The 16,584-nt window shown below is 48.8% G+C and overlaps 1 protein-coding gene across 1 annotated transcript; it reads left to right on the forward strand.

Moving 5' to 3' along the window:
- The first annotated feature begins 584 nt into the window (after positions 1–584).
- Positions 585–14,028, forward strand: LOC121047765 (scoloptoxin SSD14-like). The gene is made up of 4 exons (XM_040503296.1): positions 585–608; positions 1,501–1,719; positions 5,434–5,654; positions 13,829–14,028. The coding sequence occupies exons 2-4, from the start codon at positions 1,529–1,531 to the stop codon at positions 14,026–14,028; spliced, it is 612 nt and encodes a 203-aa protein (XP_040359230.1). The 5' UTR covers positions 585–608; positions 1,501–1,528.
- The last annotated feature ends 2,556 nt before the right edge of the window (positions 14,029–16,584 follow it).

The following is a 16,584-nucleotide window of genomic DNA, read 5'->3' on the forward strand; positions in this document are numbered from 1 at the left end:
TTTGGCTTGCGGTTTGTCCTTTTGGCGGTATGGCAGCGCGAAGTAGCTCCCGTTCTGAAATGATCTTTATCCCGTGTTTGCTGCCGTTTGTGGCCAATGAAGGGTCATGCCGTATTAGTGTTTAATTGCGCAGCAATTGCAATGCGAGCCGCCCTGGCTGCCCGCTTCATACAGCCTAGCCAGAACGTGCTTTAGTGGCGCCCTCTCGAGCCGTCGACACGGAGTGCGGCAGCCGTGAGTGCTCGCTCAACTCACTACCCCTCCTCTAGTTCCCGGCCACTCAAGCAACCAAGGACGTCATGAGGGAGGTTATTTTTTGCTTGTTTTTGTAATTTTAATTTGCCTATAACTTTTAAAACAAAGCAAAGTTCGAGGAAAGAAAAGTTTAATTAAGTTACTACGTTCAGTGCGCTCAGGTTCGGTGCAAATTAAAAACAGTAAAAAGTCCTTGCAGGGCCCTTTTAAGACTTACACAGATCTATTGCACTCTCAATTTGCCCGTGTGTTTCGAGTCGTCAATCTTGTCTCAGATATATGTTGAGGTTTTCCAAATGAGGGTACATATAATATTTCTTTTGCAGATCCCTTCCGCAACGGGAAAGGAGAGAGTAAGTCCACTTTGCCTATCTCAGTCACGTGGGTTCCGTATCTGATATGCGAGATGAAAAATTAATAAAATATTTCAACCTGGGATTTGCGAGCAAATATAGATGAGGCAAACCAAGAATGTGCGACAATCACGCATTCTTCGTAAACACCTTCCTGCGACGTGGAGAGATCAAAACGACGTTTTACCGCATATCAGAAGTGACGACGTTCAAGATGGCTGCGCCCATGTGGAAAAGGTGTATAAGGAGTATGGACTGGCGGCCATTGCTGTGTGCGCGACTGCTGAGCGCGTGCTGGCTGCAGGCTCTTCTGCAATTTGCCTTTCACACCATCATGACGGCTGGTCTTAGCAGCCTAGTAATGTGAGCTCCTTCGGAGCATGCGCTAGAAATATTGCCCTCAAATATGGCATCCAGTGAATACTCCCTATAGGGAGTATTTTCTGGCCTTATTTGAGTTGAGAGCGCGACTGCTGAATGCGTGCTGAAGGCAATCTTCCACAGTTCTATTCATTCGTACATTTCGTACCATCAAGATTGGCGGTCTTGGCAACCTATTAGTGTGAGCTCGTTTTGAACATGTGCTTTGAACACCGCGCACAAATATGGCGTCCGGGGAACACCCCCTATAGCCTCATTAGGGAGTTTTCGTAGACCGCGCTACCCCCTCCGCTAAGCCTTCCGCAACGAAGAAGTTGCTACTGCGCCTGCGCGCCGATAGCCTTGACTGTGGAGTTCCCGCTATCGTAGCGGATTGCGGAGGGCCTTGCGGGACGGCGAAAACGATCTACGAAAACTCCCTATTGACGCTAAACGCACCAGTCGATGGGCGCGTTCCACGGCACCGTAGTGCGAGTATCGGCCTGGTTAAGTGGGCTGTCCTGACCTACAGTGTGTCGGCCGTCCTGAGGGAGTACACGATGAAGGCGGCCTTCTGGGGTGCCGTCCTCCTCCTGGGTCTCCTGCTCGTCGCGTCGGCGGTGCTCGTTGTTTTCCGCCGCGAGATCTTCTCGCACCGTCGCCAGCCCAGGGTGCCCTCACACACCAAGATGGGCAACTTTTCGTTCTGGGCGGCCGTTGCAGGCGCCGGGTACTGCGACCACGTGCCACGGTAAGGCTGGGAACGGGGCTCCGTGGGAAAAAGCAGCCGACTACGAGTTTACCTGATGTCAGACGCTCTTAGGTTAGATTACTAGATTGCTTGATTAGAAATACAGTAGACCATTCCGGAAACATGTGGCGGCGCCGCTGACCCCCCCCCCCCCCCCCCACCCTCTCCCCCTTCCCCCCCCCCCCCCCCCCCCCCCCGAGCCTGCTCGATGCATTGTGACGTTTGGACGTATGCCGCGTGAGATCTGCCAGGAATCGAGGACGCAGTTGAAATTGGCTGAAGATTTCGATTTCTAAATACAGAGAAGGCAAAAGGGAGGTAAATAAAAGTGTGTGATGACCTCCTGGGCCCGTTTGATTGAAGCCGGTTAACTTTAAGTGCTGTCAAAGTTAACTGTACTTCCCTACGAGGGGGATTTTTAGGTCCCGTGAGTCGCGACTGGCAGAGTATAAGGACGGCGGGGAAACATGGCGGTATCCCTGCGAGCGAGCGTCACTGGATTTTGAACTAATATTGCCGCGCGCAGGGCTAAGAAAGCAACGCTCGATCACGGACCTCTAGAAAGTTCTCGTTTATTCTTGTACCCGACGTAACTTCTATCGTTTGTCCCTGCTTTTGCTGTCCTAGAAAGTGCGTGTTCATTCTCGCCTCGAGTGCGCTACGTTCGAACCTTCTCCGCCGAATCTTCGAGATAGTGATCACTCACTCTAGATAAGAGGCCGCCCGCGACCTTGTCGAGTCAGTCTCGCTCCAGCGATCGATCCTGCTTGTTTCGCCGACATCGACGCCTGCGACGCTGCCTTACTTTTATTTTGTTCTTGGCACAAGTTCGCCTCATTAAACGTTTAGTTTCTTTAGTTATTCTTCGCCTCATCCTTTGTCATTCATGACAATATGTCCTCGTAGCTTCAATATCGGGCGCGTTAGTCAGCAATGAACGGGGCAGGAGGCTTTCGCTTTACCTTACCTCACTTAAAACGCAAAGCATGAACAATGACCTCGCCCCTTTTTTCATATAGTCTTTCGATTCTGACCATTCCTAAGCCTAAATGAACGCGGTAATTTTCGACATGGCAACGTCTCTGGAATACTATTAGATTGCTTTGACTCAATCGGCCGGGTATTGATAGCACGCAGAAGCAGACAGCGTCCCAATAGACCTTTTGCTAAATTTCCCGAGCACAAAGGTGCATGCCACGAGTGTAGTTACACGCGCTGCACGTGCTGGCGTCTACAGTAGTTTCTGTTCTAAAACAAAAGCCTAAAACAAATTTTGCCTTGCACACGCGTTCGTCAAAGTCTTGTTCTAATTATTTCCTTCGAATCTTTTATACGGGGAAGACCAACGCGTGCGGAGCGTAGATGCACACTTCCAGCATTCTCCTTGATGCTTGGGTAATTTAATAATAGGTCTATTTCCAATGGAGCTGATTTCCGCGGTTTTTAATGATGGTGTTATATGCAATTCTTAAATGCTGTCCAACCATGCAGTCGGTGTACCTTTCACTGCTCACTTCTTCCTCATCGTTTGTAGGACTGAACTTCGTCGTCCTCTTTCAGACTTGGAAGAGAACTTCAACGAGGCTTGATCTTCACTTCAATGAGCTAAACATTTAGAACTTTTCCAAACAAGAGTTAAGTTTGTTTTACCTTACCCAATATCTGTACCACGAGCAACAAAAAAAAGATTTTTGAGTTCGAATGTATGCCGCGCTGCGTCGCGAAAACCCGGTGGCGCGCGTTTCTGGTGTCCGCCCCCCCCCCCCCCCCCCCTTTTCTGGAACTTTTCTACGAACGCCACTTATCTTCGCTAACACCAGTAGGTGACACCAGCTACCACCCTATAATAAAACACGGAGCTATCGCTGTTCCAGCCCTCGTCGAATTTGGCTAGGTTGTTGTAGGGAAGGGCGGTTCACTTTTTTAGCGCGGTTAAAGTTAACTAACTTTGAGCAAACAGGCCCTGGTGCGCTGACATTATATATTGTGCATTATGAGCTCCTCATGACAGAATAGAATAAATTGTGTCGCTTCTAGGATATGAAAGGCGGTCGAGTCGGCACAAGAGTACATCGGACCAGCCCCATAATCAGCCTCGTCGCACGCCCTCCGGGAGTTTCCGGAAGGGTGTGTTGGAGCCAACGTTACTATAGATATATGCACTAATTTGCGAAACTCCCAAGAAAAAGCGAACGCCCCCCCCTCCCCCCCCCCCCCCCCCCCTCCAAGTTATTGTGTTTTAACCGCGCACTGTTGTTAATTGCGTCTTGGGTAAGATGGCTTAAGACTGTGAAGACACGGACCTGACCCCGGCTGTCACTCTGTGCTTCTAATTTCGAACATTGTGTTCCTCATTTTCTGACGCCTCATGTCACGCACACACAAAAAGTGAGAGGATTGGAAACTTCTTCGTCGTTTTAATGCGAAAGCATGAACTGTTTCGTGGAGCGAGCCGACGTCATTAGATTTGCAACCGCGCCAAACGGCACCTTAAATCCTTTCTCCAAGTGAAGCCATCTCCCAGCTATGAAACCAGGCGAAAAGCTAGCCAACGAAACCTAAATTCCCCGATCCCAAAGGAGCGGAGCAAAGCTGATGAATTTTCGGATTCGGTCCCATTGGCTGGCGCGCATCGAAAAGCTCCCATTGGCCGCTGCGCGCCAGTTTCAACGGGCGCTTACCCCATGGCGCCGCGTGAACGTCAGTGCGCTACTAACACGCTCCGTGTTAGCAGCGCACTCTCTTCGCCAAAGTCACAGCGGCGAGAAGAGGCGCCCTCTCTTCGCCGGCAGAAAGCGCCGCTCTGCCGTCGATGCTAGAGTTCCTGTATATGCTACCTAGGGTAGCAGAGTTGCGCATTCAGCCTCGGCGCGTGGCCGTAGAGCCGGCTTTCCCGCACGAGCTGGATGCTTTGCTTCTCACGTGACTAAATCTGGCGAATAGCGGCGCCGCACGCGCCGCCGCGCATGGAAAACAGGAGAGGAGGAAAAGGAGGCGGAAAGCAGGGAAACATACGCCGGGGCAAGAGAAACGTCGGCGGAGCGACCGTAAAGGTGGCTTTCTTGCACGCCAACGGATGCTTTGCTCCTCACGTGATGGATCTCGGCGAATAGCGGCGTGGCGGCTCGGGGAAAACAAATGCGCAACTCTGGCTCCCGTAGGGAGCCTATACAGGAACTCTAGTCGATGCTAAAGTCGACGCAAATACGCTGCAGACAAAATAAGGGAGCGGAAGAATGATGTACATGCTTTCGCACTCGCAACTCATAAGAAGTGCTTAGGTGTACCTCGAGCCTTTTTTGTTAGCAATTCTCTTTAGCAGTTCCACTAACCCTAAAGGAAGAGCATCGCTGCTTCAGTGAGCTAACGTCTTCAAACATCTCGAAGGTTAGACGGAGACACACTCCTGTAGCTTTGCAATTAAAGGGGCAATCACACGAGGGAGAAATCCCGGGGATTTCTCCACGACACGCACATCCCGCGACGAAGACGTCAGGCTTTTGCAATGTGCAAAACCCGGCGTTTTCGTATCGTGATGCGCGCGCCGGGGAGAAATCCCCGGGATTTTCCCCTCGTGTGAGTACCCCTTAAAGGTACGGGAGACAGCAGATACCCTCTATAAGATTTAATAATGAATAAACCTGTAATAGCGCTTTCCACGAAAAAAGTTAAGAAAAAAACGCGATGAATTCATGACCGGCGTGTGTTTTCTAGAAAGATCATGGCGCGCGACGGGACGATTGCGGACGTGGCTGTGGCCACCATGCTGTGCGTGTGCGTGGCTCTCCCTCACCGATGCGGCCTCGGAGGAGGCTTCTTCGCCACATACTACAACCACAGCAGCCGGACCGCGATCGCCTTTAACGCCCGAGAGATGGCGCCCGCGGCCGCCACCGGGGACATGTACTCCAGGAACTCCACACTGTCTGTTTTTGGTGAGTTCTCGGAGGTGAGTCGCGGCATTCGCGATCTCAGTTAAGACAGCAGAGTTATTACCCTAGTTATACCATAGTTACGCGGGCACCCTTAAAACACCCATTACTGCAGCTACACTTGACCACAGTTACCACACTATACGACTTCGATACTTCGATATTACTATGGTCAACAAGTCTGGCCGGAAGCACAGTGACGCCGGTTCTTTCGAGGGCCCCCGTCGAGTTGGCGTCCGAGCGCTCTAACGACGAGGACGAGGACGGTGTTTTTCTCGGCACAGTGAACGCCGACAACGTAGTAGAACTTCAACGGGATGACCCTGAGCTTTCCGCACTCATCGAGCACCTGGGCCGGTTTTCTCGAAGCGATGGTAAACCCATTTTGGTAAACCACGGTGCCTAGAAAGGAAAAAGTACCTAGGTACTGTAATAAACGGCTGGATATAGAACAACAACTATTATTTTTGATTGGGCAGTAAGATGCGCCATCTATCGGTGAAACAAGCCAGTGATTTTGTTTATCCTCTTTTTCCGCTGGTTGTTATCGATCTAGTATGGTATTTTAAGTCAAAATATAGTAATGTTCTACTTGAAGAACAATTTATTGGCTTCAGATGGTACGAAGAAGTTTTAGCTACTATGCTAGTTTGTCGACGAATATTAGAAAATGTAAGAAATATTTCCTTCAATATGTATCGCCATAAACAACGCATAACTTTCCCGTGTGCCTTCCAGACTGGCAACGCCGGTGCTGTACTCTCGTTTTTGTTCCTTGCGACGCACGTTTCTGTGATTCCTGCTGATCTCAACTGTTTGCCCACTCTTCTGTTTGCCCAACCGATGCACCGGTGACGAGAAACTAAGCTTCTCGTCACCGTTGAATGGACCTTTTGTAGAAATACGCGGTGCGCATGCGCGGAGTATTTGATGCGCCTGGGTTTGAGAGTATCTAGTTCTAAACAATCCGCCATCTTGCTTTTCTCGCCTTTGTTCGCCTTGGAGACCATCGAGGCTCAAGTTTTGATGTTGCGAACAAGGTGAACACGAGTCATCGTACTGACGACGCCCGTTCTAGATTACGACGTGCACCGCAATCATGCCGGTGAACCGTGTAGCCTTCGGCTGTCGGAACTATTATCACCCGGGTTGTGGAACTAGCTTTTTTCGCTTCCCGTGTGCTAAGCTTCATCCCGTTAAGCGGGCAGCCTGGATTCGTGCTGTCAGGAGAGTTGACAAGTCCGACCCCTCGAAGAACTGGAAGCCGAGTCAGCTGTCCAGACTATGTATTTTATTACAGGTAAGTTGACTTGTAATTTTTGCAAGCGATAGAGCTTTGCGAAGTGCGGCGATGATCACAGCCGGCGTTAGACAAGGCACACCCGGACCATGTTCCTACACTGTTTAGCTACTCGCGTCCACGGCCGTCAACCCTCGGTCGGTTTCAACGCTGGTCCTCCAGATCATCAACCCAAGGTGAGAACCTTTCGTTGGCAATCAGGTCAGCTGAACACGAAGAAACAAGGACACGAAGGAAAGAACTGGACAAAGACAACGCTGACTATCAACTGAATTTTACTTTGTCTTCTTCCCGGCCTAGGCCCTTGTTTTCTTTCTTTTTTTTCGTCCAACGGCAGAATGAACACATAAAAACCTTTTAGCCTAGTATTCAACGGGGTGTGGCAGACCGCAATCTTCTCCTTTTTCTTCGATGGCCAAGGCCTCCAGCACTTCACGCGCGAAGGAGTTCTTGTTACTATGAAGGACGGTTATGCTGGTGAGCTCGGCATCGCAGCCACAGGTCCGGCAATGAGCTGACCAATGTCCTGCTGATGTGCTTCTCACCGAGGTTGCGTGCTCCCTTGCTCTATCATTTATACATCGGCCAGTTTGGCCGATGTATAAATGCGAGCAACGAAAGAAAACTAAGAGCAGCAAAAAGAAAACGAACCGGTAGCACACAAAAAGCCTAATGTGGACGTTGTTTTCTCTACAAATACTCTCCAACCCAGTGCGCCTCAGGTTCGTCCCATAGGTGGCAGCACATATTCGCTTAAAGGTCCATTGCTGGCCACCGGGGATATGTAGAAACCTCGATCCTGTCGGCATACTGTCGGCCACCGTGCTGTCGGCGCACTGCGAACAAAAAAACAGTACAATGTCCCAGCTGTTCACCCGGAACGAAGACTTTATCGAGGATAACCTCCTTTCTCCGCAAAGTAATCGCTGCTTACGAGTTGGCGTGCATAGTGTAACAATTTAAACGTGTTAGTATAAATATATACCAACACTCGCTCGCAAAACATTGTTTTACTCACCATAAAAATACTTGCAAGGCTTATGTACCGTCATATGTCTTGGATCCCGGACTGCTGAAGAGTGATGCGTTCGCGGAATGCTGCCGTCGGTCAGTTTAGTAGTCCCTCTGAACTACCGCTTTGCTTGACGTGCTAATAGGTTGATGGTGCGTCATTAATATAACAGCCGGATCGAAATGAATGTTCAGCAGAACTATTAGCCCTCATTAAGCGATGTCGCGGCCATTTTGCTTGTAGGTACTGCTCCTCCCTCGGCGCCCCTGCTCTCCCAGTCACGTGGTCTAGAATTCCCCCTTCTAGGGACAATAGATAACTTTTACCCACGGCTCGCGTTCGAGAAAACGGGCCCTGGACGGTCGAAATACTACCTTTTTGCGAGCTCTGCCGTCCTTCGCCATCCGACGGTCGGTGACAACAACACAGTATATGGCTTTTGGTGGTTCACATCGGCCTTCTAGAAGAGATCTTTCAAGCCTGCAACGATAACCCAAAGGCCTTGGCTACCACCGAACAGTCGTCATGATACACGAGAGGTACTACTGGCGTAGGCTTCCGAAGACCACGTCACCACCTGATGGTACCACGAGTGTCAGCGACTCAAGAAACCGCCGACGAAGCCGGTAGGACTACTGCGTCGAATCGTTACCCCTCCTACGCCATTCCAGCAAATTGGGATATACTTGCTTGGTCCCTTTCCACCATAAATTTTGAAGAACCGCGTCTCGGATAGCCCTTTCAGAAGTAGTGAAGAGTGCGCGTGCACAGCTTTGATGGGCGCTGAAGATGGGCATGCAAGCGCACGTGCGCCCATCGACTGTATAGCCAATAAAAAGTGGTTCAAAAGTATAGTGTGGTTACTGTGGTTAAGGCATGCAGTTAAGCATGCCCGTGTATCAGGTATCAGTCACCGCGCTTTTAAGTTATACCCGTTGAGGACATCAACCAGGGGCCTCTAGGCCTTATCAAGGACAGAATTAGAACAGAATGGAGGTCTTACCTTGTTACTGTTCCCGCCACGCAGAGACCATTCCAGTAAAAAGAGCGGAGGTAAAAATTCCCTCCCTCTTCTTACCCCGGCGCGTCGTCAGCTCAACACCCTGCTGGCGCGCGAGCACGGTTCAGAATCGCGTTGTTTCGGCAATATCAACCGCGAAATTGCGAATTTAGATATGCAAGTTATCGTACAGTGTTACTTCAGATAACGAGGCTAACCGGGCACAATTCGGCACAATCCTGTAGTCAGCTGCCGCGCAAGTAGAAAAAGAAAGGGAATACAACCTTGTATACTGTATGGTCGGTTTCTTGTCTTCCGCAAAAAGTGAATGAGGTTGGAGTAGCTTTTTGCAAGGTAGAGTTTACAGTCGTCCAGGCTTATATGAACTATGTATAAAAATTCTAAATTAAAAACAAATCGTGCTCACCAAGTATGCAACAAGAACCGCGCGATGTGTTTTTTCAATGACCAACAAATCCGCACAGAACTCATTGCCTGGTGCCATGGGATATGAAAACTTTAGAGGGCTTAAATTATAGCAGATGTTTCTAGTGGTCTATTCTAACCAAAATACCTTTTTGTTATGTTGACGCGTAGAAGGTACTTGAGAAGCGACCCATGGGAGCGCAATCGACCTTAATGCACCGCCGAAAAACCATCGACGGGGGTGCGCCGGAAGCGTGGCTTGTGCAACGATTATTTATTGTTGTTTATAAAAAAAAGAAAAGTATCTAACGTCGACGTGACGGTGCTTTTGTGGCTAACAAAATTTTGTTACATTTGCCTGGGAACACATAGGGATAACCGCTCCGGGTTTTAATCTTTCTAAGCCTGGTGTAAGACAATTTTCACGTCTGCATGGCGTTTCTCGAAAGTAAAGCAAGGTTGTTTTCAAACTCACTACTGTACAATCAGGATTCTGTTTTCTGCTGACGCAATGGGCGCAGTAGCTGTGAGTAGTACTGCCAATGAACATTATTGCCATTGACCCAACCGAACGAATATGCGCTAGCTGATCATTTACTGAAAGAAATTAAAGGGCACTACAGACTTATCCTGGAGCAGGCACGTAGCCAGGGGGGGGGGGGGGCATTTGGCCCGGCCCCCCCTCCCTGAGATCTTTCATTTTGCTGGGACTTCCTCTCCCCCTCCCCTTCATACAGCATTTTGTCATCGGCGCCCCCCCCCCCCCCCCCCCCTCCCCCCGAAACAAAAGCCTGGCTACCTGCCTGTCCTGGAGTGTCCATAGATATTCCAGAAACGCGAACCACTTGCGAGCGAGCGTTAGTTTTTTGGTACAGCCAATGTGCAGCCCACGGGTACTGCCCAAACATAGAAAACTGCCGATTTGTCGCCTGTTATGTACCCTTGGAAGTGGGATCCCGGCTTAATTCCTCGAACCACGCGCCGAGGTAAGGCGGACCTAGTCTACAGCCTGGACTTTGGATGGATGGGGGGATGCTAACGGCTGCACCCTTTATAACGGGCGGTAGCCTGCCCCAGAAACTAGAAAAGCCTAGAAACCTGGAAGCCTAGAAACTAAAAAATGAAAGCCGTTTACAACACCCTGTAACGCCGAATTAGAGCGCAGCTCTTGAGGAGGAGGAGGGAAGGGTACTTAGGGGAGGGTATACCCCTCCTCCCTCCTCCTCATCCTCCCTGCTACTCCTCCTCCCTCCTCTTGCTCCTCCTCGTCCTCCTCCTTTTTTCCTCCCCTCCTCCTTTCCTCTTCCCTTCTCCTCTTCCTCCCTCCTCCTCCTCTCTGCCCCTCCCCTCCCCCTCCTCCTCCACAAGGGAGCGTCATCGTACTGGAAGCGTTCCTCGCGACTATAAGCGTCTTTGGCACTGTGTATGCAATCAACTTATCAGTCATGCCCATCTCTACAGATCTTTTACAATTATACTCCTCTTGCGTATTTCAAGACAGTAAAATTATTTTTCAGTGCCTTCAAGCACCGACACAGCGTGTGGTGGTGGTGCGAGGATGTACGCTTGTTTCGCCGGTTTGTGTATAGCGATATTTCGGTATACAAGAAACGTCTCCATAAAGCCTGGTTCAGACAGCTGTGTTTGACTGCATTGCGGCAGCGAGAAACCATGACATCCCTGCTGTTTATATCGCGTGCCAAGATGATTCCTTGAATTGGATTCCACGCTTCAAACGAAGCACAAATGTGCCTGTGACTCGCTTTCGGTTCTCGACGCAACGCAGTCAAACGCACTCAAACGCAACTGTCTGAACCGGCCTTAAGGCTACCCGTCGCCAAAGGGTTCAGATCGGCTCACCAAGAACGGAGGGGTCAAGGAGAAATTGCTCATTCCACGGACCAAGATGCTGACCATACGGAGAGCTTGGCGCTACTTTTCCAGGATTTTCCAGGCTCCAGTGACTTTATCCGACACTATTGGCGACTTCCGCGATCGAAAGCGTCGCTGTGGTCGGTCGTCCACGATTGGCCGGATGCTGACTATGACGTCAGCAAAGGCTTTCTCATTGACGGAAATAAGTGTAATCTAAGAACTTCAATTTGACGGTGTTTGCTGTGTTGGTTTCAGAGTGCAATGATTTCAAGCTTCTACCGTGCTCATTACAAACATTATCGAACATGTTGTTCGCAAGGTAATGACGTCACGAGAGGGAACCATAGGAGGGTGCCACCGAAACCTCTCGTCGCTAATAGGATATCATAGCCACGGCCACTCGATTAGGACTCGTGTCATAGCACAAACGTGCGATGGCCGAGATCAAGAAATAACGATATGTGGCGCTACAGTCCTGCAAATACTAAAGCCCCTCTATCCTGGGAAAAGTGGCGCCATTCATTGTTGTGGAGATTTTCGAGATACATGCCGCGCGCCAGTTCTGGGAAGAACATCGCGTCTGAAATCTAGCTCAGTACTGCGCTGTGCCGCCTTGATCATTCCAAGGGCGGCAGATTACACGTGCCTAGTGTATCAACGTACCTTGCGATAATTTTGAAACATGGAGGGGTTTTAGCAAATACAGTGGGACCGAAATTTTTGTGGCACGAGGGAGGTCGACAGAAAAAAGCCGTTAGGCTCGATTCCAACTTATGCTGTACCGCAGGAATGTCTACAAGCGCGAGCTCCTTGCTCTAGGGCACATCTTGTCGGCACAAGCTCTCGTGCATTGAGGGCAGCTGTCAGCGCTAACCGCTCATTTACACTGGAAGCGGATCCGCGTTCGCAAAGAGGTTGCGAACGCGGTTGTATAAAGATCCAGTACGATTGCACGCGCACTCGATGACATCAAGTGCAAGTGCAATTGTACTGGATCTTTATACAACCGTGTTCGCGACCGCTTTACGAACGCGGATCCGCTTCCAGTGTAAATGAGCGGATAGAGCTGGTGTTTCTAGCCTTCACTGCGGAAACGCAGTGAAGGCTAGAAGGGTGGAAACGGCCTATACCAAAACGCGGTTAACAGACCTTTCCACAAAATCATAGGAGATCTTGCAACGAGGGGAATTGTGGGATCGTTCGGACGTACGCTCGAGTAGGCTCGAACGCTTCATATACACTGAAAGCGCCACGATTCATTAATTTTTATCATCAGGAGCACAAAACACACAGAAAAAAATTAAGCGAACAAAAAAGAATGCTATCGCAAATTCTGTTTTTTTTTTTTTTTTCTTTCTTTCTGTTTTTTTGCGTTCTGAAATCACGTACTGTTAGACCAACGTCAACTTTATCTTCGCTTCTTGAATAATTTCCCGTGCCGTTCCTCTGAACGTCACAATGCGTAAAGACGCTGTAGGCACCCCGTATTTCTGAAAAAGGTATACATTAAAGAACGCCACTGCTTTGCCTCAGGCTTTTGCGTGTCAATCATGACAGTGCATATGGGATCTCTTTTTGCTTGTTGGTTGAGAGCCCCGATATATCTTCTTTTTTTTTTTGTTATTTACTGTTTTACCGCCATTTGCAGGTTATCAAGACGATGAGCTGGCAAAGGTCGTGTAGATAACAGTATCGAAATAGTAACAAAAGAATTTTGCGTCAGAGGTCGGTGAGAATTTGGACCCAATCACACGCTTCCTGCTCAATGAATGGCGACCACCAATACCGGGTGAAACAAGGAGACGGTAGGCTCTTTAAATCGACCGGAAAATTCGGTTTCTTAACCTATCGCGCTACGACTTCGTGCAGCTTTGCCCACACATGGTGCATTTTTTTCGTAAAATTTGCACAGAGCGGACTTACCTGAGGAAAAAGTAAAGAAAGAAAAAGGCTTAGCTCCTATGGAAACGCAGCGACGCCACCAGTCTGCAAACAACACGGCGCCGTTTTGCACGGTAGACAAGAGATGGCGCAACGAACGCCGCCAACGAACAAGCATACGGGCGCCGAGAGCCGGCCGAGGTATTCCTCAAAGGCTCTTTAGCAGACGATCTTTTCGACTCAAAAGCGGCGCGCGTTCCGCAGGCGGCGACAGTCGCAGAAACAAAAAAGACAGGCGCGGTAACAACAAGGAACTGCAGTTCATTGTCTGCTAATTACGCCGGCTCTCGGCGCCGTATGCTCGTTCGTTGGCGGCGTTCGTTGCGCCATCTCTTGTCTACCGTGCAAAACGGCGCCGTGTTGATTGCAGACCGGTGGCGTCGCAGCGTTTCCATAGGAGCTAAGCCTTTTTCTTTCTTTACTTTTTCCTCAGGTAAGTCCGCTCTTTGCAAATTTTACGAAAAAAATGCACCATGTGTGCGCAACGCTGTACAAAGTCGTAGCGCGATAGGTTAAGAAACCGAATTTTCCGGTCGATTTAAAGAGCCTACCGTCTCCTTGTTTCACCCGGTAGTTGCCATGTGGACGTTTTCAAGAGGTTCTATACATCGGCCGCTTCACAGGTTTCCGTGCTTCCGCCATCCCCGGCACTTTGAAGGGATACGCCAGCTTGACCCAAGTGCTCGGCTCCAGGGTGCCGTGGAAGGACCTCTTTGATGACGCCATTCGCCTGGCTCGCGACGGAATCCCCGTCTTCGAGGATCTCGAGCGTCAGCTGATGTTGCTCGAACCGCACATTGTCTCCAACAGAGTGCTCTGGTAAGAACAAGATAAAAAAAAAGAAAACTCGCACACTTATAGCTTTTATGAAGGTGAAAACGGTAGGGAGGAGGGAGCTCGAATCTAAAGGACCTGACAGGATGATATTTTTACTGATTAGCAATTACCTTTTACAAAACACCATGCAGGCTTTCAACGTTGCTTTCGTTAAGAGAAGTTTAGTGTAACGGCGTTATTAACCGAGAAAGAACTGATTATTAAGAATATAAGCGACGACGTGTTTACCATCGGAATACAAACCATAATATTTTATTCGATCAGTTTTACGCATAAGGCGTCCGCAGTGTTGCACATTGGCCCCCTTTTTTGTCTCAGTGATCGGGTACAATGTGTTTCGATAGGAAAGTGTTTTTGTATTTGAAATTCAATTACTATGGTGTGCCCGGAAGAAATGTTTTCGGACCACTTTTGTTTTTTAATATGTGCAATAAGGATGCGATGTATAAAAATAGTTACGCTTTTTTTAAACTTTATGCTGATTATATCAGCTTTTTGTTTTTCTGGGTGCAAAGCAAATAAAATGATCATAAAAGGCGAAGGGGAGCTTTCCAAATTATACGACTGGTCCACCGGCAACGGTTAAAAAATAAATGCCAAGAAATATAAAACTGTTTTATTTGATTCCGCACACAAATAGGCACATATTTCACAAAATGCTTTACACGGGGACGGACCTATTAAATAGTTCCTAAACATTAAAACTTTGAGGTTACTTTCTCGGCAAACATGAAATAGATAGATCATAGGGATCCTGGGTTCAATCCCCGCCCCAGCCCGTTTCGATCTGGATGAGCATCGTACCGGCGTGCGGTCGCGTATCACTACTGCGTGGTGCACGTTAAAGACCCCAGGCTAGCGGTTGTACTGCTCTGGATAAATTGTTCACCTACAGCCGAAACACTAAACGTCTATTGGGGCAGGCTAACTTGCGGCTGTATAAATATGCGCACGACATAATTATACATCATATTAAAACTTTATCAAAATCATTATCCTCCGTCGCAGGCGCGTTGTCACAAGGTCGGCACTTTCTTTTAGGTAATGCGAAACTGCAAATCTATCTTGACTTGTTCCCTTCAAACCTAAATTACTGTTAACTAGACGGGGCCAAGACCACAATAAAAAATTATGCCATACCATTCTTCTCTTACAAAAAAGGGCGCTTCGACAGATTGCTAATGCACCATGGGTATATTTAACCGAAGAGTGGTTCACGCGTTGTAAAATACAAGTACAAAACTACTTAATAATCTCGTTCGCTTTATTATTTTATTTTTTTTTTTTTTTTTGCAGATGAGAATTTTTAAGCTAAAACAAAGCATAACTCTATCGATACAAATAAGCGAATTTAGTACTCGCAGCAGTGAGAGCTGGCTAGTGTGACGCCGGCAAACTGAATATTTTTACAGGCGCTAACGTATGTGAAGTGCCGTTTCTACTAAAAAATTACGATAAACAAAAACATTACTATAATTAATTGTACTCGCAAGAAATATAAAGTCGTTTCTTTTTGTCTAAAAAACATTAAATCGCATTTTCTTGAATCATATACCGTATATCTCCAGGTCACCCCGAGGGTGCCCTGATGTGTCTTTGCTAAGGGTGATGGCATCTGAGCCACCAGACAACCCACACTGCTAGCGACGTCGACACAGAACATGAAGGAAACAAAGAAGCGCGCATTGCACCGAGTTCGTGCTTAAGGGCTGAAATTAGGGTTTCGAGAGAGACTAAATTTGAGAGAGGGTACAACTGCTCGATCCGGGAAGGGGGGGGGGGGGGGGGGGGGGGAGGTCAGATGGTTTGCAAGCCCACACCAGCCTGTAAGGAGTCAAGTGTTCACATACTGCAAACGTGTCCGCTTCTCCACCCCACTTCCCCGCCATCCTGGCCACGAGACACCACAATGCTAGCGCAGTTGAGCCCATCAGCCCAGAGGCGTCCGCCATTAAATTGCAAACGCTCTCCATGGTTGGGTACGCTCCCTCTCTTAAATCTCGGCTCTCTCAATGATCACTATCTGTGCGTTGTCGCCAGAGCCGCATATACCGCTCATTCACACTTGAAGCGGATCCGCGTTCGCAAAGCGGTTGCGAACGTGGTTGTGTAAAGATCGAGTACAATTGCACGCGCACTTGATGTCATCGAGTGCGCGTGCAATTGTACTGGATCTTTATACAACCGCGTTTGCAACCGCTTTGCGAACGCGGATCCGCTTCCAGTGTAAATGAGCGGTAAGAGAGAGTTTGGTCAATTGGAGGAATGGGCAGAGCCAGGGCGTGCAAGAGACGCAGATAGAAGGCTTGACGTGCCCTCTTGGCCAACCAGAAGCCGAAAACAACCTCCTACCCGTGGTAGCGAGAAACACTTTTAATAAGTGCGTAACAATGTAATAGAGTGACTCCTCACGGTTGAAAATATAGCGCACGTGAAGTTTCGAATATGATCTTGCAAAAATATGTAAGAATAAAATGTCCCGCTCGAACTCTTTTTTCCTCGGTCGGAGACAAACTGCAGGGATGGCATTTTCCCGGCCCTC

Source organism: Ixodes scapularis, unplaced genomic scaffold (assembly GCF_016920785.2).
Source record: "Ixodes scapularis isolate PalLabHiFi unplaced genomic scaffold, ASM1692078v2 PGA_scaffold6__148_contigs__length_123643588, whole genome shotgun sequence".
Lineage (NCBI taxonomy): Eukaryota > Metazoa > Arthropoda > Arachnida > Ixodida > Ixodidae > Ixodes > Ixodes scapularis.

Bases quoted from the DNA above. Each gene is read 5' to 3' on its own strand.
- LOC121047765 (XM_040503296.1), top strand. From the start codon at position 1,529: ATGAAGGCGGCCTTCTGGGGTGCCGTCCTCCTCCTGGGTCTCCTGCTC. The intron at 1,720-5,433 runs GTAAGGCTGGGA...TGTGTTTTCTAG, and splicing joins TACTGCGACCACGTGCCACG to AAAGATCATGGCGCGCGACG. The intron at 5,655-13,828 runs GTGAGTTCTCGG...GCCGCTTCACAG, and splicing joins CTCCACACTGTCTGTTTTTG to GTTTCCGTGCTTCCGCCATC.